The sequence below is a fragment of the Musca vetustissima genome, unplaced genomic scaffold (genome assembly GCF_032173495.1).
Source record: "Musca vetustissima isolate MV318-11 ecotype Yass unplaced genomic scaffold, APGP_CSIRO_Mvet_v1 utg24580, whole genome shotgun sequence".
NCBI lineage: Eukaryota > Metazoa > Arthropoda > Insecta > Diptera > Muscidae > Musca > Musca vetustissima.
This window is the reverse complement of record NW_026878066.1, coordinates 202,039-224,481: the sequence shown is the minus strand read 5'-3', so window position 1 is coordinate 224,481 and position 22,443 is coordinate 202,039. Positions and strand designations below refer to the sequence as shown.

Below are 22,443 nucleotides of genomic sequence, written 5' to 3'. Positions count from 1 at the left end.
GATTTTCCCAAAAAAAATCTGGCAGCCCTGAGTGAGAGTCGGATGTGTTCATGTTTTTCCATATAAAAAAATCTTTTTTGAAATAAAAAAGGCACATGATTGAAATGTTGTTATTGCGTATAATTAGATTAAAATCACAAAATAAACATGAAACGTCATTAAAAACAAATTTTAAATAGATACTATGGTTTGTCTTGACTTTTGTTCAACTGAATTTCTCGCTGATTTGAAGTAAGGCCGAAGAATGTAGGGTTACCAAATGTTCCCCTTAAATCAATCAACAAATTAATGATATTAAAGAGTTGTTCATACTTATATTTTGTGTTGCGAATAATAAAATATTAACAAATAATAATAAAATTATCGTTAGAATTAACGAAATTACTAAAAAATTACAGAAACAATCTTAAAGACGAATACAGTTTATATTGTATGGCAACACTTTATTATTTTATTTTTGTCGCAGTTCAAAATTTCAATTCACGTGGGAAGCAGAACAGGAGGTAGCTTCTGTGGTGAAGTGTATTTGTGAAGTGAAAAGAACATACTGTGAGTTCCAGAACATACCCGATAAATATATGATGTAACAACCTTACTTAAATCTTGAGAGCAATGTTCAGCTTTAGAAAATATATTTTGTTTAATTTATTGAAAATATGTCAATCGATATACATGAAATTTTATGAAATTTATTTTTTATATTATTTAACATTGATAGATTAGTTCCAAATTAAAAAGGGTTGCTATCATCAATTGCTCAAATGAGGCTACCTTTTTAATTATGCCATGGTTGTGTGCTATAATTTCAAAATTAATAAAAACATTTAGATTTACTACATTTTTTCGATACCATAAAGGAAAATTTGTTATCGAACAGGCGTAATAAGACATTACGTTAGTGTATTGATAATCATAAATAAAAACTTTTATATCTTTAAAATTTTTCATTTAACAATTTGCTTCCTAAATTTTTAATTTTACATTTTCATAGAACAATAAATAAATGAGCTCTAGCATGATTTTTAAAGAAAAACATTCATTTTAATAATTGAAGATTGTGTAAAGTCCGACATTTTCAATAAACATGAGTTTAAATAAAAATAAAGTAACTAATAGCCTAGACAGACGACAGCCTTAATTTGCATTAACAGCCTTAATTCAAATTAACTTGTGCATTATCCTCATTTTTATATGTTGTTAATGCACAAAATCAAACTGAATTTATACTGAATTAAGCAGTTTCAATATGGCAATGCTGTAGAAAATAAATTGATTGTTGTCAAATTTGTTTACGTTTACGAAAATAAAAATTAGAAATAAAGGCAAAATTCTACATTTCTTCAAATTTGGAGCTGTTTTATCATCATTATAGCTGTTAGTTTTTCCTGCCATGTATCAATTTCAAAAAGATGTAATCCTAAAAAATATTGTAAACAAATGTCAATATTTTCTTCCTACACACAGACAAACAATAGTTTTGAAACAAAAAACTGGTTCATAAATGCAGAAACTCTCGTCTGTCAGGGGTAAATTTGAATTCAAATTAAGAACTTTTTAATGCAAATTAAGGCTGTCGTCTGTCTATGGTATAATATTTAAATGTTAAAAATATTTTTTTATTTCTTTCATTCCAATTTGTTACGATACGTTACTTTATACAGTAATTGTTATCGTTGGTATACTACATACAACCCTAAAAACGTAGATTACAACACTGTACGAGACATATACTACTACATCGTGCAACTCTGCATAGCATCCACACCATCCACAATAACTAATGGCGGTTAAATCCTTTTGAAATTTTCACTGCTGTGTTGTATTCCATTAAAGACGGTGTTTGTCGGGAGAGCGTGGCTCGAATTCCTTGGTGAGACAAATGAGTGTGTGAAAGAGATGTGGAAATTAATGAATTTACTGCAATTAAATTAATAAAGAAAAAACGATATATTGTGGCCAAATATAAATGCAAAAGTTTAGTTGTTATTAAAAAAAGTTGCATTCGCGAATTGGAAAAATGGAGGACTTAGTGCAACTGTACGATATAACAGAGTGTGCTACTAGTGAATTGGAACAATTGACAGAGGTATTTGAAAGGTGACGCTTAATTCTTGAAATTTCGAAATAATTTGGTGTATTCTGTTTTGTGTTTTCGGTAAACCAGGAATGGCTAGTAAAATTGCGAGCTATTTTGTTTGGACCATCGGCCATACCGGCAGCAGCCAAAGAAGTTTTGAAAGAAATTCCCGCGGCGTCACCCCAACAGACAAAGAAGCGTGTAAAGCGCCTCTCTTCACTCAATGAGGAGGAATGTGAAGGTAAGCCGAAAGGATAATTGTGCAATTATGAACATCAAAATTAAACAAACACGATTTTTTATTTAGATATCGATCACTTAAGTGACAAAAATAAGAACAAGGGAGGGAAACTATCCAAAGGTCATGTTTCACCACGTAAAAGCAAACGCTCAAATGCTGAGCTTTTGGCTGTTGCCGAAACAATGGAGCAGCCTAATCTGCCGGTAGAAAATGAAGCACCAATACCACGAAAGAGGACAACCGAAGTGGAGGCAGCGTCAAAAGCAAATAGTGAAGCAGCACCAGCCGCTGAGCGTAGATCAGAAGCGTCCAATTTAATGCCACCACCACCAGCTCCTGTCTTAGCTGCCCCGCCCGTTGAAGAAGGTAGGCGCCCCAAACGGGAAGCCAGAATTAAATGTGAAAAGAATCTGAAAGAGCCAACATTGAAGACTAAAATGAGGCAGCCAGAAGAAGTTAAAGTCAAGCTTGAACATGAACAAAGACCCTCGCAAATGCATGAGAAATCTCAAGCAAAACCTAAACATGCGGTACAACAAGTAGATAGTTCTCCTGAAGAGTTAGTAGGTAGTGTGAGATCAACTGACTCCATATTGATTTTACCACCACAGAAACCAGATTGCATTGTTATCAATGGAAATTCAGATGACGAAGGTGCAGCTGCTTCAGAAGCGACAGTAGATACAACAGAAACTGTAATTACAAATGAAGTAGCAAACGATGAGCCACGTGAGTATATTATATACGTCTTTGTTGATCAATGTTAGACAAAAAATATGTTGTGAAATAGGGAATATAGAGTGGGCTTGTTGGTTGAGGGATGAAATTTGTATAAATGGCAGGACTTTGAAAATTCTACATGATCGTATGTTGTTCGTATTTCTATGAAAGAGAACTTAAGAGATATATTTTTATAAGTATTGATGGCAATTCTTTCTTTAACCATGTTAACCCCAATTAAAATATTGCCTTAATTTCATAATAAAAAGAGTCGGGCCAGAATGATTTAGGATAATATCTCAGAATGTAATGGCTTCTCATTTGTGATAACTGGGATTTCTAATACGTTGCCGTGTTTGTGACGGTCTTTAAACCTTGCAGCAGGTCTTTTCTCGTACTAAAATTGTGTATATGTCCGTGGAAGTAAAAGGGGTAAATATCAAACATCTTAATTGTAATTCTATGAAACCCTTAAATTTCGGCGGATTAATTTCCTCCAAACTCAATGTCACCTTTTTTAAAATTGGCTTTTGGTGGGGATTAAGGCCATATAATAGAACGGTTTCTTTTACATGTGTAACACACTCGTGAACTGTGGATTATGCCACAAAAATGTATTACCTGTGGTAAAAATATTTTGATACGTATTTTTAAATTCATATTAATCGATTCTGACACTGTCTAAAATTATAGGGAAAAAAACTGTCTTAAATAAATGTGATTCAAAATTAGAAATAAAAATATTTGGGAATAAGGACTTTTTTTTAAAAGAAGCGAAACAGATGGAAACATGTTTTGCACAATCCTAGGTATTTTGACATTATTTCAATTTGAATTGCTACTGCTCTGTATCTTATACAGACAACATATAGGAGAACATAGCCCGCTTTTTTCCTTTTGTAGTAATTTTATATAAATAATCTATGTATATATAGTATAAATTACATAATTCAATTTTTAATTCTTTTATATATCTACATACGAATAGGCATGTCATCCGGATCAACAGATGGTGGAACTCGTGCTCTACGTATTAAAATCAAACGAGAAAAAGTTAGTCTACCATCACAAGAAGATAACGTTGATGCTGCGTCGGACGACACGTTGTTCAAAGCTCCAATTTCTGTACCACAGCCATTACCAGCAGCATCTAAATGCGAAACAACCACCCTGGAGGAGTCGTCAATGGTCAGTAACAGTGTATTATCTTCCACGACTTCATCGACGGCAGGCAAGAAAACGCGCAAGAAGAAGGAAGCTCCACGTCCCATCAAAGTTGAACGTTTCAGTGATTTGGATCGAAAACCATCGCCGGTATCGTCACGTACACGCCAAGGAAGTACTGGAATACGATTGTCTCAAACTGACAATGACAACGAACAGGAACAAGAACAGCAAGCGGCCGAAACAACAAAACGCGGCGCATCTATTTATGAAGATGCTGTCGAAGCACCACCAATCAACAATTCCAAATTGGGTGGTACTGTTAATGAGACAGTTAATTTAGGTCCCTCTCCAGCACCTGCGGATGCCACTATGAATTTAGGACCTGTACCAAATGATGCTACATTCTGTACCAATCCGGCTCAGACAACGTTCCAAGTTACGCCAGGACAAACCACATTTGTCGTTGAAGGAGGAAACCCCAATGCTACTGTAACACTGAATAAAAATTCGGGTGCGGATGCAACCTTCGACGTTCGGACGTCAACCAAAGCAGATAAAAACGACGATGATGGTGCTGGTCAAAGGTCATTTGAGACAGCAAAAGATTCATCACTGCCACATGACGAAAGTCTGCTCACTGAAGATGAGTCAGTCGAGAAAGAACCTGAACCCGCTCCAGTGCCCGTCGCAAAGGCCAAACCATCAACAAAAGCATCAAAGACATCGGCTTCTGCCAAATCTGCTGCTTATAAAATGCCTACACGTACCAATGAGTTGTTCAAGTAAGTTCTAAAGATAATTATCATTAAATATAAAATAATGAATTTTTTCACAATAAACAGTCCCTTGGCTCAAAGTCCTGTGAAAATGCGCGTAGAAGCTTTTGAAAATGCTGCAGCTGCGGCATCTGAACAATCTAAACGGCCACAACGCATCAAAAAGGAAAATGTTACACCGGTAAGGATGACTTATAATTCATATTTGAATTTTTTTATGCAAAGCATTTCTTTCTCAATGTGCTCAGAATGGAGCAACCACTCCAGTTATTGGAAAATTGCCAGCTCCTGCTCTTGGTCGATTCCTTACGCCTACACAGAGCTCTAATGTTACAACAACTGGCAGTGCCGTAGCGAAAAAAGTCCCAACAAGTGCTTCAAAGGCATTGCAAAAATCTACAAGTGGAATGCTACAACGAAGTGCGTCCACTGCATCCAATACGAAGACATTGCAACGTGAAAACAGCGGTGACGACTTCCGCAAAGGACTACATAATTTAGCTGAGGAACGTAAGAAACAACGAGAACAAAAGCACTTGCTGGCTGCCCAGCAACGTGAAGCTAAGGAGCGTGAGCGTGCCGAACGCATGGCTAAGTTGGCCAAGGAACGAGAGGAGAAACGTTTACAGAAACTGCAAGAACAAGAACAGAAACGACGTGAACTAGAAGAAATACAGCGTAAATTGCGCTTGCAGGAGGAGGAAGCAGCCAGAGCTAAGGCTGCCAAGGAGCGTGAGATGTTATTGCAAATGAAGCAGCAACAAATGAACGCCAAACAGCGAATGATGCCACCACCGCCAAAGGCATCTTCGAAGTACACCTTCGAAATGCTACACGAAGATGACTCTACCGACGATGAGGATAAAGTTTCATATAAACGTCCTCCACCACCCTCATGGAGTCGATGTAAGTATATCATTTATATTAACTTCGATGAAGTATTCATATGCACATTTTTATTTTTTTTGCAGCTCACAAACGTGAACCTTATGTTTTGAAACAAGAATATACCCCCTCCGGTTACATTGACAGCTTCTTCTCGGTTCAACCAATGACACCAGATCTAAAACAGATTTTCCCCAACATAGATGCCCGCCATTTGAAACGCAATTCCAGTGTATTGTGGTCAACACCACCTCGATATTCGGAATTGCCAAAGTATTAAAAATATCGAAATTGCGAGCAAAGCATACTGTGTTTTTGCAATCGTTTCGCATTTTTCATAAGAAATTGTCTTTATTTATTTGTAAACCGTATTGGTATTAATTACACCTTTGTAACTCTGTTTCTATTTGCCGTTTAAAGAAAAGAAAATTCAGATTTCGCTTTGAAATTTTATTTTATGTTTTGTTATAAGTAGTTAATCGAATTCAAAACGAATGGTCGATTTTTTATTTGTACACCATATATTGTTTTCAAATTATAAATACGAAATTATTTTTTATTTAAATAAAATATCTAAATTTATCAAAAAATAGTACATTGCGTTTGGAATTTTACACATATGAACGAAACTACATACATCCGAGGCAGTAACGTTTTGGTTTTAAATCAGGGTTAGCCAACAATACATATGCAAACTGCTATGATTGTGTTGGACACACGCATAGATCCGTTGGGAGAGTAATTTTCGCTCTATCGGTACAGATCGTCTATGTTAAAGCATTGCAAAGCATACGACATGTTCGATGTCGAGAATAATGTTGAGTTCGAACACAGAACTGTGATTGTATTGGTACTCTCCCAACGCGACCACGGGCGCCTGTTTGGTGAACAGTGTTTTAAATTAACAGTAGTAAGACATTTTGAAAATACCTTACCACAGTCCTCGACCCCAAACTAAAGTGGCCCACACGCGTCAAGCATGTGCATTCGATCGGTATGAATCTAAGCAATGTTTGACGTGTGTGGTACGGTGTTCACACCGATTTGGCGGTGCGCACACCTATCGAAAGAAATTAAAAAATTTTAATTTTTCGTTGTGCGACGCGCACATGTTTGACGTCTGTGGCCTGGTGTGTGGATATTTTCTCATTTTTTGAGAAATTTCGTGGAGTACGGATCAGCGTACAAATGCAATACATATGTATTTGGAAGATTTTTTGATGTTTTTACACATATTCTACTGTGTGGCAAATAAAAATGTTTTTTCCCGGAATAAAATAAAAGTATTTAATACATTTATATTAAATAAAAATATTTCGTCTTTTTTCCGTCATCACTATCGCGGTCCATCTTCACGCTTCAAAAATAAATATGAAATTAAGTTTAATGGATCCGTTTGACGTGTGTGGGCTAGGAGCTTCACACCGATCGAACGCACATGTTTGAGGTGTGTGGCCCACTTAACGTGGAAAAGGAATATTGAGGAACGCACTGAAATTCAAGGCTTAAAAATAATCAGCCTTATTCTAGATATTCGTTGGGAGATATCTCACATGTAAAAAAATACAACAACCACAAGGAAACGATAACACAAACGCTCGAAGTTGATGTGCGCTTGCTCAACGCAAGCATTCTGCTTAGCCCTTTTAGTTCATTAATAGAACAAACTGGAATAATCGTTCCTTTTAGTTAAAATGTGAGTGTTTTACTGACCTAATTCGATTTTTTTCTAAATGGAAGCGGCACCGATCGAGTTTTATTTTGCATGTGATATTTACAGCGATTTCATTTAGTAAACATATAAAATATGTTGCCTATTATTTATGCTCGCATGAAAATTTTCAATAATTCTGAAACTTTTCTTTAAAAATCCACACCTTATAGATCCCCATAAACTGTTTTTAAAATTTTGGAACAACTCTAGTTTAGTAAAAACGATCAAATTTTTCTGAAATTTTTTCCAGAGGTAGGTATTTTTACCCTAATTATGGGGATATCTTTTTTTCTTGGGGGACGTACCCGGTTACCCGGTTATTTGACCCGGAAGTTCGGGTACGGGTACCCGGTTATATCCGGTTCTACGGATCCGGTTAATATAATATGGGTATCATTTTAAAGGTTATAAAAATACCTTTCCATTGAGTGGTAATATGATGGGGTTATCTCAAAAAACTGGGTTTTGGTCCCCGATTTTTTTGAAAAACTCCCTAAAAGTCGAACTTGGGTCCATTATAGTCCCTCTCCAAACAGGAGGCCCATATCAAAAGATATGGGCCTTAGAACCCTATAAAAACAAGGAAAATCTTTCTACATGACAGAATCTCCTTTTAAATAGCATGGTGTTTTTTGGGTGACCGGCCTTCGGCCGGGGATTTAAGACTTTCTCCTATGGACAGATACCAACACCGGGTACGCGAAAGAAATTCCTTCTAAATAGAATGTTTTTTGTGTAGCCGGCCTTCGGCCGAAAATTTAAGACTTTCTCCTATGGACAGATGCCAACACCGGCTACGCGACAGTATCTCTTGTTAAATAGAATATTTTTTTTGGGTGACCGGCCTTCGGCCGGGCATTTAAGACTTTCTCCTATGGACAGATGCCAACACCGGCTAACGCGGCAGAAACTCCTTCTAAATAGAATATTTTTTTGTGTAGCCGGCCTTCGGCCGGGTATTTAAGTCTTTCTCCAATGGACAGATACCAACACCGGCTACGCGACAGAATTTCTTGTTAAATGGAATACTTTTTTGGGTGACCGGCCTTCGGCCGGGGATTTAAGACTTTCTCCTATGGACAGATGCCAACACCGGCTAACGCGGCAGAAAATCCTTCTAAATAGAATATTTTTTGTGTAGCCGGCCTTCGGCCGGGGATTTAAAACCACTCATCATATTACCACTCAATGGAAAGGTATTTTTATAACCTTTAAAATGATACCCATATTATATTAACCGGATCCGTAGAACCGGATATAACCGGGTACCCGTACCCGAACTTCCGGGTCAAATAACCGGGTAACCGGGTACGTCCCCCAAGAAAAAAAGATATCCCCATAATTAGGGTAAAAATACCTACCTCTGGAAAAATTTTCAGAAAAATCTGATCGTTTTTACTAAACTAGAGTTAAGCCAAAATTTTTCTATATAATATCCTCACCATAAATAAAATTTTAAAATTGTTTTTATTCACAGATCACAATCTTCCAAGAACACAACCTATCAACTGAACGATTCCGAGAGCCATAAACTATTAAAAGAACGACCGAAGTAAAACGACAGCTGAATGAAAGAGCTTAATTGTGAACGATTGAACTACTGAACTAGAAGACCGAACTAGTTCAGTCAAAAGAGCTGAACTGAAAGGAGCGATCAGCTAACTGAACTAGATAGAAAAACTCTACAAAAAATGCGAGATGCGGATTCGAGTTTTCGAAAATTGTGGTTGAAAAAAAGATTTGTGTTGCCATATTATAATTTAAGTTGTAATGTGTGTTGCCATATTGTAATTTTAATTGCAATGCGTGTTGCCCCATTGTAATTAATTTGTGTAATATTTGTCAATATTTTATTTATTGATTTTTTTTTATTAAAAATGTTTACTTTTTATTGTTATTTAAAGTTTATAACAATTCAAATGTGAAATATAAATAATCCGCTGTATAAATGCTTTATAATTGAAGAGAAATAAATTAAAGTTTAAAAATATGGCAACCTACAATATGGCATGTGAAACAGCTGTTCATTGTTTTGATGCAATTTGGTGCAACAACTACAATAGATTACAAATAAAAGAACATTTTTTTATGATGGCAAAAACACAACGAACAATGAGAAGAAATCTGCGATTGAATTAATTAATTCATAATTTATTATTTCACTACTTAATTGTGTGCCTTTTTTTATTTTCGATATTTTATCTCCCCAAATTCTTAAAGTGACCAGTTATGTTATGATTTGCTCCTACTCCTCTATTTCTTCCTTCAAATTATGCACACGATAATTTTGAAAAAGTTTTTCACTGTTAAGCCGCTCAACAGGCAAAATTTGTTTTCCATAATTTTTAAATTTTTTTTCTTGAGAGACAGATTCTCACCCAAAATGTCTGCATTTCGCCTCCAAAATGCATCAAACTCGACTTAAATATTCCTTATTACCTTTATACATTCCTTGGCAATATTTGGTTCAGCATGCATCGTTATCAATATGATTTCCAATGGCATTTGTTATGTCGTTTTCCAGTTAAAAATTTGCTTACTATCATTTATAATATTCTATATCGTGATAAAATAAGTATTGTGTAAATATTTTTCATAAAAATATTTATTACTTATGTTTTTGTAGTCAGCTCCCTTTGAATTTGTTAGCGAAAAATTTCGCACAAAATTTCATCTCATTCTCCTACTCCCTGTAATCCAGAATACCTAATTTTTTCCCAAGCTTTCGAACTTCATTCAGAATAAGGCGAAAGCGAGAATGCGAAAAAATTCACAGGAAAATGTTGTTCACGTGGAATTGACATCCAGAATAAGGCTGATATTTTCTGAATTGAATTATTTTTTTCTGAAAAGACACTACAAACAAAATACACAAAAATTGTCGGTACGAGCAATTTTTTTCATTTCTATTCCCCTTGCCCCTCTCTCCTACAAACAAAGACTTGCCGCAAGTAAACTCGGCTAATCTAATTTGGGACTAACTTATTATTGAGTATTTTTATTTTTTCTGTGTTACTGATTTTGGTTTTTGTTCTTGATTGTTGAATTTATCAGATAATATCCACGGTTTCAATCTGTCAATAGAAACAATTTTCTCTTAAATATGAAAAGTGAGGGCTTTTTTGTTTTACATTTACATTGAAAATTACACTGTTTATTTAAAAACTCCACGCCTTCTATGCGAATGAAAAAAGGTATTTTAAAATCCATGCCTTATCGTATTGAAAAAATTTATTTAAGAAATCCTTTGATGGTATTAAACAAGTTATTAAAAATCTATAACCAATGAGGGTATCGAAAAAAATACAAAAAATCCACGGCTTATAAAGATATCGAAAATAAAATATTTAAAAAATCCAAGCCGTATAAAGATATCAAAAAAAAAAAAAATAATAATAATAATAATTTAAACCAGTAAGGAAAGTAGTAAAGTCGGACGGGGCCGAATATATGATACCCTTCACCACTTTGGGTATATTCAACAGATGAATCCTAACAGACGACGTAAAACGAAATTGGATCAATAAACATGTATTCTGAAACCGATACTAAATTTTTCATTTGGTCAAATATATACGCTATATCTAAATCTGAACCGATTTCAGGAAACTCAACACACATCATTCTAGACCTAATTCATTACGCTGTGCCAAATTTCGTTCAAACCGAGAGATATTAAGGGACTTTGGTACTCCATTTACCTTAAATCGGACGAAAATATATATGGGAGCTATATCTAAATCTGAACCGATTTTCGGGAAACTTAACACATATAATTCTAGACCTAATTCATTACGCTGTGCCAAATTTCGGGCAAATCGAGAGATATATAGGGACTTTGTAGCACCATTTACATTAAATCGGACGAAAATATATATGGGAGCTATATCAAAATCTGAACCGATTTTTCCCAATTTCAATATGGTTCGTCCTTTGTCCAAGTAAGTGACCTATGCCAAATTTTATCCAAATCGGATCATAAATGCGACCTGTACTTTGTTCATAAAAATTCATGGACGGGCGGACGGACGGACATGTGTAAATCGACTCAGAAAGTGATTCTATGCATATTCTCAAAAGGAGCCATGTGTCTATGTTGATATGAAAATCTGGCAATACTGTTGAGATATCCTGAAGGTTGCATTTTCTGATTTGCGAGAAATGCAACACTGTATTTTTATGTTCCTCTTTTACATCCTCTACTTCCTTCTTCTCGTTATAACCTCCGTGAAATAAAGATCTCTTCTGTCTAAGATAAATTGTATCTGGGTTTTATTTTCGCCATCACAACAGGTTATGGGCCCAGAGTCTGTGAGATCAATTTATCTTAGACTGCACATTGTTGAGAAGAAAGTTTGTTTAAAAAATAATGTCGGCTTCAACGAATTTCGTGATTGAAAAGTTGCTCGGGAGAGAAAACTACACAACGTGGGCGTTCGCTGTAAAAAATCTGCTACAGCATGAAGAATTGTGGGAAACCGTCCAAGGAAGTTACCCGGCAACTGGTTTAAATCCAAAAGTGGATATGAAGGCGAAAACAAAAATCATTTTGTTGGTGGACAAGGTGAACTATGTTCATATTGAGGATGCCGAGACATCAAAAGAGGTATGGGACAAGCTGAAGTCTGCCTTCCAAGATTCTGGACTTACGCGTAGAGTTGGGTTGTTGCGTCAGCTCATTACAACAAATTTTGCAACATGCGCAAGTGTTGAGGAGTACGTAAGTCAAATCGTATCTACGGCGCATAAGTTGAAAGAAGTTGACATGCCCGTGAGTGATGAATGGATAGGAACACTACTTTTAGCAGGGCTGCCTGAGGAGTACGCACCGATGATAATGGGTATCGAAAGTTCCGGTGTTAAAATTACTTGCGACTCCATCAAGACCAAACTACTTCAAGATGTTAAAAAGGCCAACGAGAGCGGTGATGCGGCGTTTTTTACAAGGAAGAAGAAGCAACAAAAGAAAAGAATGCGATGTTTTAATTGTAACCGCATTGGTCACATTGCAGCGGATTGTCACAGTAAAAAACAACCAGACAAAAAGGAGAGTGGTTTTTGCACAGTGTATGTGGCCAAAGCAACCAATGACAAAGAGTGGTTCATTGATTCTGGAGCGAGTTTGCACATGTGTATGCGGAAAGAGTGGTTCAGTGATATTCGGCAATCTACTGTGAAGGAAATTTTCGTGGCCAACAAAGAGAAACTGTCTGTTGAAGGTATTGGTGACATAAAGTTCAAACTCTTTGTGAATGGGAAAAAGATGGACATAACTTTTTACGACGTCCTTTATGTACCGAATCTGTCAGTGAACCTGCTATCAGTTAGCCAAATTATAAGCAGAGGTTATACAGTTCAGTTCCAGAATGACAAGTGTATGATAAAAAGGGGCAGAAAAGTGATAGCCACTGCCACACTTGAGAATAACATGTTTAAATTAGATGGAAACACTGAACAGAAGTGCATGGCAGCTATCACAGATCGTGTTATATGGCATTCTAGAATGGGTCATCTGAATTATGCAGACATGAACAAGACCAAGGAGCTTGTAAATGGAATTCAATTTAAAATGTCGCCCAATGAGAATTGTGTTTCATGTCTTAAAGGCAAAATGTCTCGGAAGCCATATAGACCATCAAATACCCGTACATCTGATATGCTTGAGCTCATACATTCGGACCTGTGTGGCCCGATGGAGGAATCGTCGATAAATGGAGCTAAGTATTTTTTGTGTTTTCTTGATGATTATACACGTAAAGTATTTGTATATTTTTTGAAGGCAAAAACGGAGGTAGCAGCATTGTTTGCAGTTTAAAGCCAGAGTGGAAAATGAAACTGGCAAACGAATTAAATGTTTACGTACGGACAACGGCACTGAATATTGCAACAAACAGCTCTCAGAATTATTAAAAAGATATGGCATACAACATCAAACCACCGTACCATACAGTCCACAGCAAAACGGCGTGGCTGAAAGAGCAAATCGCACAATAGTCGAAAAAGCGCGCTGTATGTTATTTCATTCTGGTTTGCCGAAGAAGTTTTGGGCCGAGGCTGTTGCAAATGCCGTTCATGTCATTAATCGCTCCGTTTCTGCCGCTATTGCAAAAAATATACCCCAAGAACTCTGGACCGGTAATAAAGTTGATTTGTCACATCTTCGAACATTTGGATGTCGAGCTATGGCGTATGTGCCGAAAGAAAAAAGACGAAAGTGGGATGCAAAATCCAAAGAATTAATCTTTACTGGCTACTGCGAAGAGACAAAAGGTTACCGTCTACTTGATCCCAATACTCTCATTCTCCTCAAAAGTCGTGATGTAATATTTTTAGAAAATGATGGCACAATTAGTGATGGGACTTTTGGCGATGGCAACGTTGATGATGACGTATGGAATTACAGTGATGATTCACAAGATTTTGTCGAGTTTGATGAGACGATTACCAGTGATGATACAGATGTTCAACTGGTAAATCAACAAAATAGTGATGAAACTGTTAGACGTTCCTCACGAACACCAAAACCAATTAATATGAGTGATTATTATATGTATGCAGTGGAGGTTGGTGGTGTTGAAGATCCATTTACAATACATGATGCATTTAAAGACGTTGATGCCAAACAGTGGAAACAAGCAATGAAAAATGAGTACCAGTCTTTAATGCAGAACAATACATGGACGTTAATGGACTTGCCGCAAGGAGTGAAGCCAATTAAAAATAAATGGGTGTTCAAAAGAAAGCATGATGATTGTGGAAATGTGATCAAATTTAAAGCAAGATTGGTCATAAAGGGATGCTCTCAAAAGCCAGGGATTGATTTCCAGGAAATTTATTCGCCTGTGGTGCGCTACACATCTATACGCTACCTGTTGTCAATTGCAGCACAGTTTAACCTAGACATCGAACAAATGGATGCGGTTACAGCCTTTCTTCAAGGAGACTTAGATGAAGAAATATTTATGGAGCCACCGGAGGGTATTAAGGGCGATTTTAAAGGCAAGGTCTGCAAACTCAACAAGGCAATATATGGGCTTAAACAAGCAAGTCGCCAATGGAACAAAAAGTTAGACGCAGTTTTGAAAAGCTTGAATTTGCAGCAATCGGAGATGGACCCATGTATTTATTATAATATAAGTGGCACCAAAATATTTTTTATATCTGTATACGTCGATGACATATTGATTTTCTCCAATAATGATGAGTTTATGAAGGCAGTGAAGAAAGAGCTGCAGAGATCGTTGAGTATGAAAGATTTGGGTGTAGCAAAGAATTGTGTTGGTTTACATATAACCAGAAATAGAGAGAAAGGTGAAATATATGTTGACCAGACCATGCATGCCAATGAGTTTTTACGTCGTTTTAACATGGAAGAGTGCAAGCCAATTTCCACACCGTTTGATGTAAATGTAAAATTGAAGAAACCGGAGGCTGGATCAAGAAATCCAGACAATTTACCTTACCAAGAGGCCGTAGGATGTTTACTCTACTTGGTGCAAGGATCTCGACCTGACCTGGCATATTCCGTCAACTATTTGAGTAAATTTAATGATTCCTTTGATAATACACACTGGTCAGCCGTGAAAAGAGTTTTCAGATATTTGAAAGGGACCAAAAATGCTACATTGGTTTATAAGAAAAATGATAATGGTCTTCAGATAAGCGGTTTTTGTGACGCTGATTATGCAGGGGATATATCAGATAGACGATCATGCACTGGATTTGTTTTTATGCAGCAAGGTCCAATTAGTTGGAATAGTAAGAGGCAAGCCACAGTGGCCTTATCAACTACAGAAGCTGAGTACATGGCGATGTCTGCAGCAGTGCAAGAAGCAGAATGGCTTCGGCAGTTGCAAAAACAATTTTTTGGTCATCTTTGCAAAGATACGGTGCTGTTGCACTGCGACAATAAAAGTGCTATAAATTTAGCAAATACAGAAGCTTATCATGGGCGCACTAAACATATAGACGTGCGTCATCATTTTATACGAGACAAGATCGATGATGGATATATTGTTCTTCAATACGAAACGTCAGAAAATATGGTTGCAGATTTCTTAACGAAGCCTCTAACAAAGGACAAGCATGTGAGGTGTGCCAATATGTTGGGTCTATTTTTAGTATAGCCAGCTTTTAGTGGAGGTGTTGATATGAAAATCTGGCAATACTGTTGAGATATCCTGAAGGTTGCATTTTCTGATATGCGAGAAATGCAACACTGTATTTTTATGTTCCTCTTTTACATCCTCTACTTCCTTCTTCTCGTTATAACCTCCGTGAAATAAAGATCTCTTCTGTCTAAGATAAATTGTATCTGGGTTTTATTTTCGCCATCACAACAGTCTATCTCGTTTTCTTTTGCCTGTTACAAACATATGCACAAAGACATAATACCCTGTACCACAGTTTGGTGAAAGGTTTAAAAATTATAACGGTATTTGGAAAAATAATTACAGAATTTAGTTTTATTTTTAAATAGTTTGTAAAGTATTTATTTTAAAAATTTATACTTTGCTGAGGAAAAATTTCCCTCATCAAAATATTCGTTCAGACCCTATGTGTATTAGCACCAAATCCAGTTGTAAATGTTGATTTGATACATTGATTGCACATCGCAACTTTTTACCAAATATGCATTAAATTCAAATATGTGGCCTTTAGGACAACATCTTGCTAATCAATGATCAACTCTTTGATAAAAACATATACCTAATATAAAGCGAAATATATGTCGGCAAAACCGGCTTAATGACTTTAGATAAAAGCAGTGGGGGGAACAGTGACAATTGCCCATATTTGGGGCTGAATATATAGAATAATACATATGAACAAATTCTCTGGACTGTCTTCGTGGAGAAAACATGTCCACCATAGAATGACATGTTCTGCGTTGCCCAGAATCACTTCCCAGTTAAATTATATGGTGTTCGGATCATACATATGTCTGTAGAGCGATAAGAATCAGGCATAAACAGATATTTTGGTTCATTTTATTCTATAAATATTATCCGATCACTACAGAAAACTGTAAATTTCACGTGGAACATTAAATATTATGTATCGTTTGATATTTGAATGTGGGAAAGAATGATATTCATCAAAACATTCATGCTGATCCAGAGCAGTTTCCCTTGCCCGTGCAAAATATTGTCTTGTCTTTAAGAGATCACCAAATTTTTACCCTAATTTGGTGATCTCTACAGAGACCAGAATAACAGAAAAAATTCAAGTTTTAGGTCCATTTGAATATATAAGTGTCGTCTTTGGGCAGAACCGAATCCACGTACCAAGGGCGATTCGTCCTTAACTTCAAATTATAATGTCCAAATCAGTAAGTCAGAATATATCGGTGGTCTTGGAGCAAACTCTAATGTTCCTCACAACATAGTTGTGTAGGGTAAACAAATATAGATAAAATGTACATCTGGAATCTCGAAGTACTGGATTTTGTGGTAAAATTCTAGGCTGCAAAATGTGCCCTGAGGATCCCGGAAACGGAACCTTAACACCACGTCAATTTGAGACTTTTTAGAGAGGAGTAGTCACATCAGCGATTTTGCACCCTCTGTGATGCCCTCTTTAATGCACTCTAGTCGTGCACTATTAACTCAAAAGCGTTTCGCGATTGTAAAGTTGATCTTCATAATATACGACGGATGGTTAAATTATGTTGGGTTTCAGGACAGTAACATAGAAGGGAATGAGATAGCCGATGAGCTTGTCGGTGGGTTCACAGTTGTCCAATCTACCGATTCATGGATCTGTACAACTTCCTATTGCAACGGGATTTCGCTGCTGTCTTATGATAAGAGGGGAATAGAAATCATTGTGGTGATCATAACAGATCAATGCAGTATTGATCTCTCATTTCCAAATGGAACATTAACGGAGTGTGAGGATGAGGAAGAGGTGAAAACAATTATACTTATACTCTGTAGGTGTCCATCGCTAAATAGCAGAATACACAGACAGTTTGGCAAATATAAAATTAATAATCTAACATTTTCATCCGAAATAGACCCCAATAAGATCCTAGGCATTGTTAAGATTCGCACATGGCTAAAATAACCAATTTCCTACACTCTTTAAACTTCCCCTACATCTCCTTTTTCCACTTTCCTTTACTTCTTTCTTTTCAGGTATCCAGGATGAGCATAGTGGACAAATGTCTCTAAGTGAACGGCTGCAAAAGATGTTCCCATCTTCGGTCTTCGATAAAATTACAACGATGTGCATATTGGATTGAAAATGTTGACACTTTGAAGGAGTGGACCTATTGGAACCACTTTCAGTCTTGGTATATGTGAAACTTTGTAGTTTTACAGAAGTGGATTTTCATTTTTCAACATGTGAGGCCCACCTCACCATGATACCATCGTTTATACAAGACTATTTCTGAAAAAAAATCTGCAACTTCTAGGAACTAAAAAACATACATATAATGCGTGAAGAACAAAAAATACTTTCACTGTTACAAACAACATTGCAAATTTATTTAAAACAATTGTTTTTATTTTTTTATTTTCACAAATGTCTAACACTTAATGAATATATTGTTGTTGTTATTGTTTGGTTTTTAGTTGGGCTGTCATGGTTGTTGCACACCGATTGTCCGACTCCTTGCAGTAGAAATCGAAAAAAATGGCTTAAGGGTGTACAATCATCATGGCCAACTACAAGCGATTCTTGTATTGTGGTCAAACTTACCACGAATATTGAATTTCTATCTAAGAAACGTCAGTCAATATCAACAACACAAATGTCCAATGACGGCAATGACGATGGCGAAAAGAAAATTGATATCAATCTCTAATTTCTACTCTGATGGAAGTTTTTCTTCCATCCTACACGGAATTGCATGCCACTTTCAGTGAATAAAGAAACCTCTTGGTAGATGGGATCATGATTCCGAAACCGAAATCATTGAATCATATCGAAATTGAATAACAATAACACAACAAAATGCAATCTTAAGAATTGCCCACAAACATACTAGCAAAAAACTACATTAATTGTAAAATTATCCGGCTTTGTGGATGCATGAGCATAAACTTCAAAGGCCATACGTATTTTCATTTTCTTTCCAGTTATAATGTAAATATTTAAGTTAATTAATGATGACAAAAAAAAAAACCGATTTTGAGCGATTTAAAGGAAAAGAAAAACAATTTACAAAATTGTTTGTCCCTATTTTTGATGGCGGGCATGATAACTCCTCACTGCAACATCGGAATCCGGAAATTCCAATAGTGTTAGAAAGATATATGTCTGGCTTTCGTATGAACTAGGATTATTGACTTTGCTCAAAAATCAACAAAATGGCGGACCTTTGAAAAAATATTTTTGGAAAATCTCCAGTTTTTTTTACCTCAAACCAAGTTAAACCAGTAAGGAAAGTAGTAAAGTCGGACGGGCCGACTATATGATACCCTTCACCACTTTCGGTATATCCAACAGATGAATCCTAACAGACGTGGAATTTTTGAAGGACCAGGGACAAAATTATGAAAATCACTTTAAAACATATATATATATATATAAGCTATATCGAAATCTAAACCGATTTAAACTAAAACTTGCACTCCTGTACGTTACGCAAAATTTGTGTAAAATCGGACGACAACAGTTCCCTTAGTTTTTTGTTGGGATATTCACATCGCGACAAATGCACACAACGACTATACTAGCAACACCAACAAAGTCGTTGTGTGCATTTGTCGCGATGTGACAACACACAACAGTGGGAAAGGTATGGAATTGTTTGTAAATGCCTTGTTAACCTCGAAGTGAGGCACCAGCTAAATTCTCATTTAGTTTATGTCGTTGGTCAGCTAAGTACTTCGCTTTGTTACAAGAGACATTTGGGTATGAAAGGTTTTTTGTATAGAAGCAATAGCTTCTATATCCCTCGGCAAACAATGCCATACATTCCCCACTAATAAATAGTTGTTTTTTATAAAAACAACAAACTGGGATTCAGTCTGACTATTTTGCAAAAACGAAATATTTTTTAAAATTGTAAAACTTTGTAAACAAATGCGAAGATGAATAGTTTTTGGAACAAAGATTTTTTTAATGGGAAGGGATAATTTCTTAGCTTCCCAAAGAACCAAATTTAAAGCACTGTCGCGGATCACTTCAAACACTTAAAACAGGATATATATATTTTGTTCATGGGCTATAGTATGAATTTTGAAATTTGTGGGAATTTTTTTGGCCAGATTTTAGCTCAATGCTAACCACCGACAAAATTTCTGCAAAAAAAAGAGATTTGTTGCGTAGGGGAAATCTTAAATTGCAGCGAATGTTTGCCACCCACTTGTATTTCTTCAGGTTTAGAAAGCAATATATTGAAGTAATTTTGATTGTATAAGAAATTCAGTTGCATATCTTGCACTAGAATCTGTCGATGGTGAAGGTGTTTGCCGAGATCCGGCCATCCACCTCAATTTTATATTCAGATGAGTAGGTTTCAAGTCAAGTTGTTTCCAAGTTGTCTCCGGACTTTTGAAGCCGATTTTCGGGTAGTACGGACTTTCTTGAAAAATATTTAGGGTTGTTACTAGGAAATCGGCGGCAATATAAAAATAATAACGTTTCCGACCAGAATGGACATTTTTGAAGGCCTTTATTTTCTATTTACGATATAATTTTTCTTAAATTGTACAACTTTTGTCAAAATAATTTATTTCATTTTGTTTCTTCACAACATAAACTAATAGTCAGCTTGCCAATTTAATTTCTATAGCAACAATGTTTTTTTTTTTGTTTTTTGTAAAATGTTCGTTGTTGTAGCTGATGAATACACCTAATTAAATACACCTTGATTTTTTATGTATTTATTTGTACGAAGCCAACTATATTATTTCTGCCCTAGACAACACTAAAGGACCCCATACACTATAAATCATGCCGTCATGCCTATGAACCCCTTTTTGTATAAAGTTGCTTAGCCTCATCTGACATTCTCATTTAAAGCATGTACGTGCATGTGTTGTGTTGTTTACAGTGAATTCAAAAATCAATTTGCAAAAAATGTGGCTAACTCGTGAATATTTTCATAACAAAATTTTTTACAACCAGTGTGGGCTACGAAGTATTCAGACCTGTCAGAACGCCGCCCTGAGGACTGCGACGGGGTGCCTCCTCATGACACCAGTGAAACATCTTCATGAGGAGACGAAGATCCTTCCCTTACGTCAGCATAGCAATATGCTTTCGTTGCAGTACCTGTTCGGGTGCTTCAGGGTCAACCATCCATCATATGGTGGATAAGACTCCCCCATCCAGGCGTGACAGGAAGGATCTGCATTATCTAGAGAGAGAGAGGTCCAACGTTATAAAAGGGAGCCTCTAGATCAAGTTGCTATCGAGCAGGTCTGAATAGCATTCATACCGATGCAGTTGCCGCAGCGCTGAACGAATACAGAATAATGCCGTCCTCGGAGCTCACCCCCCAACCTATAGCCGCTGAAGAACGTCAGCTGCCCAGACAAATCAGAGTAGTTTTGGCACAATTGAAATAATTTCACCTTTTACTGGGCTACATTGCCGTTATTTTAGCAAACCGAGAAGAAATATTGTTGAATTACTTTCTGTCAGCATACCACTTTTTTGTTTGTTTTGTTTGGTCAAGCTTGATGAATTTTCGTCTCTTTTTCACACACTCTTCATTTCAGCATTATTTTTACAATTTTTTGTTTATTATTTTATGATCATTGCTTTTATTACTGAAGCAAATGAGACGAACTTTTTACATTCCATTGTGGCGTCAATTAAATAACTTGAAGACTTATCATTTGATGATTGTTTTATATACATATATTTTTGGAGTACTACAATTCAATTTTAAAAACTAAAATAACTGTTAACAGGTTAGTAATATGAAGAAATGTCAATAATAATAGATGTTAGCTGAACCCATGGAGATTTTGGCTGAGTCCGTGGCGCTTCGGAGTCCCTACTAAAGTCAGCAAAGCAGCAGTGTTCAAGAAGAAAACAGAAAATCTTATATTTGCCGAATCTCAATTGAGCTGGGAATACTTAATACGTTTGGATTCTAAATCTGTTCAAGTTTTGAAATTCAACCTCATACAATTGTTTTTTGACTATTGAGTTATAAAAAAGAACCTAAAGAATAATTAAAGTGGTTTTTCATCGACATTGAATTTGCTTTTGTTGATATTGGACTTTTATTTTTCGGAAAGATGGTACTGTATCTCTCGAATGCAAGAGTGTAGCGACGTCAAATTTTGTTCATATCCTATTTAGTATAGTTAGATTAAATCTGTACACAGAAAATAGTTCTATTGTCACGGGTAAAATTTCGGGCCACAAAAGGTTAAGAAGGTAACCGTATCAAACCAACTGATGGTAACGATGGGACCTTGTTTCTTCTTTATATACATATGGGAGATTACAAAATTCTTTTAAAATTCCATTAAAAAAAATTTTTTTGCGAGCACGTTCATGGTTTTTGGTACATAGGCTAAGAAAAATATGCTGATTCGAAGTCTGTTCACGTTCACAAATTCGGATGCTGCGCACAAAAGTAATAGCGGTTTTAAATTTCTTCACAAATGGTTTAACACCATTGTTTTCTTTGAATACTAGTCAAATCACATTGAAATACGGTATAATAGTCGCGAAAAACAAATATAAGCATGAAGATATCGGAAAATAAAATAAATTAATTTTTGAATTAAAACAAAACTATTTTTGAATTTTCGATTTTTTAGTATGGTTAAGAGGATACGGTTTTGCCTTAATCTTCTAAAATATACGACGCTTTCTTCTGCAAATTCTTTTAGATGATTATTAAATATCGGTAGATTCATCTAATAAGAGTTTCGTCGTTAAAAGC

At 35.9% G+C, this 22,443-nt stretch overlaps 1 protein-coding gene across 1 annotated transcript; it reads left to right on the top strand.

Moving 5' to 3' along the window:
* Positions 1-2,017: 2,017 nt before the first annotated feature.
* Positions 2,018-6,152, top strand: LOC133322833 (inner centromere protein-like). The gene is made up of 7 exons (XM_061531788.1): positions 2,018-2,086; positions 2,165-2,318; positions 2,385-3,047; positions 4,027-4,987; positions 5,048-5,162; positions 5,230-5,887; positions 5,953-6,152. The coding sequence occupies exons 1-7, from the start codon at positions 2,018-2,020 to the stop codon at positions 6,144-6,146; spliced, it is 2,814 nt and encodes a 937-aa protein (XP_061387772.1). The 3' UTR covers positions 6,147-6,152.
* The last annotated feature ends 16,291 nt before the right edge of the window (positions 6,153-22,443 follow it).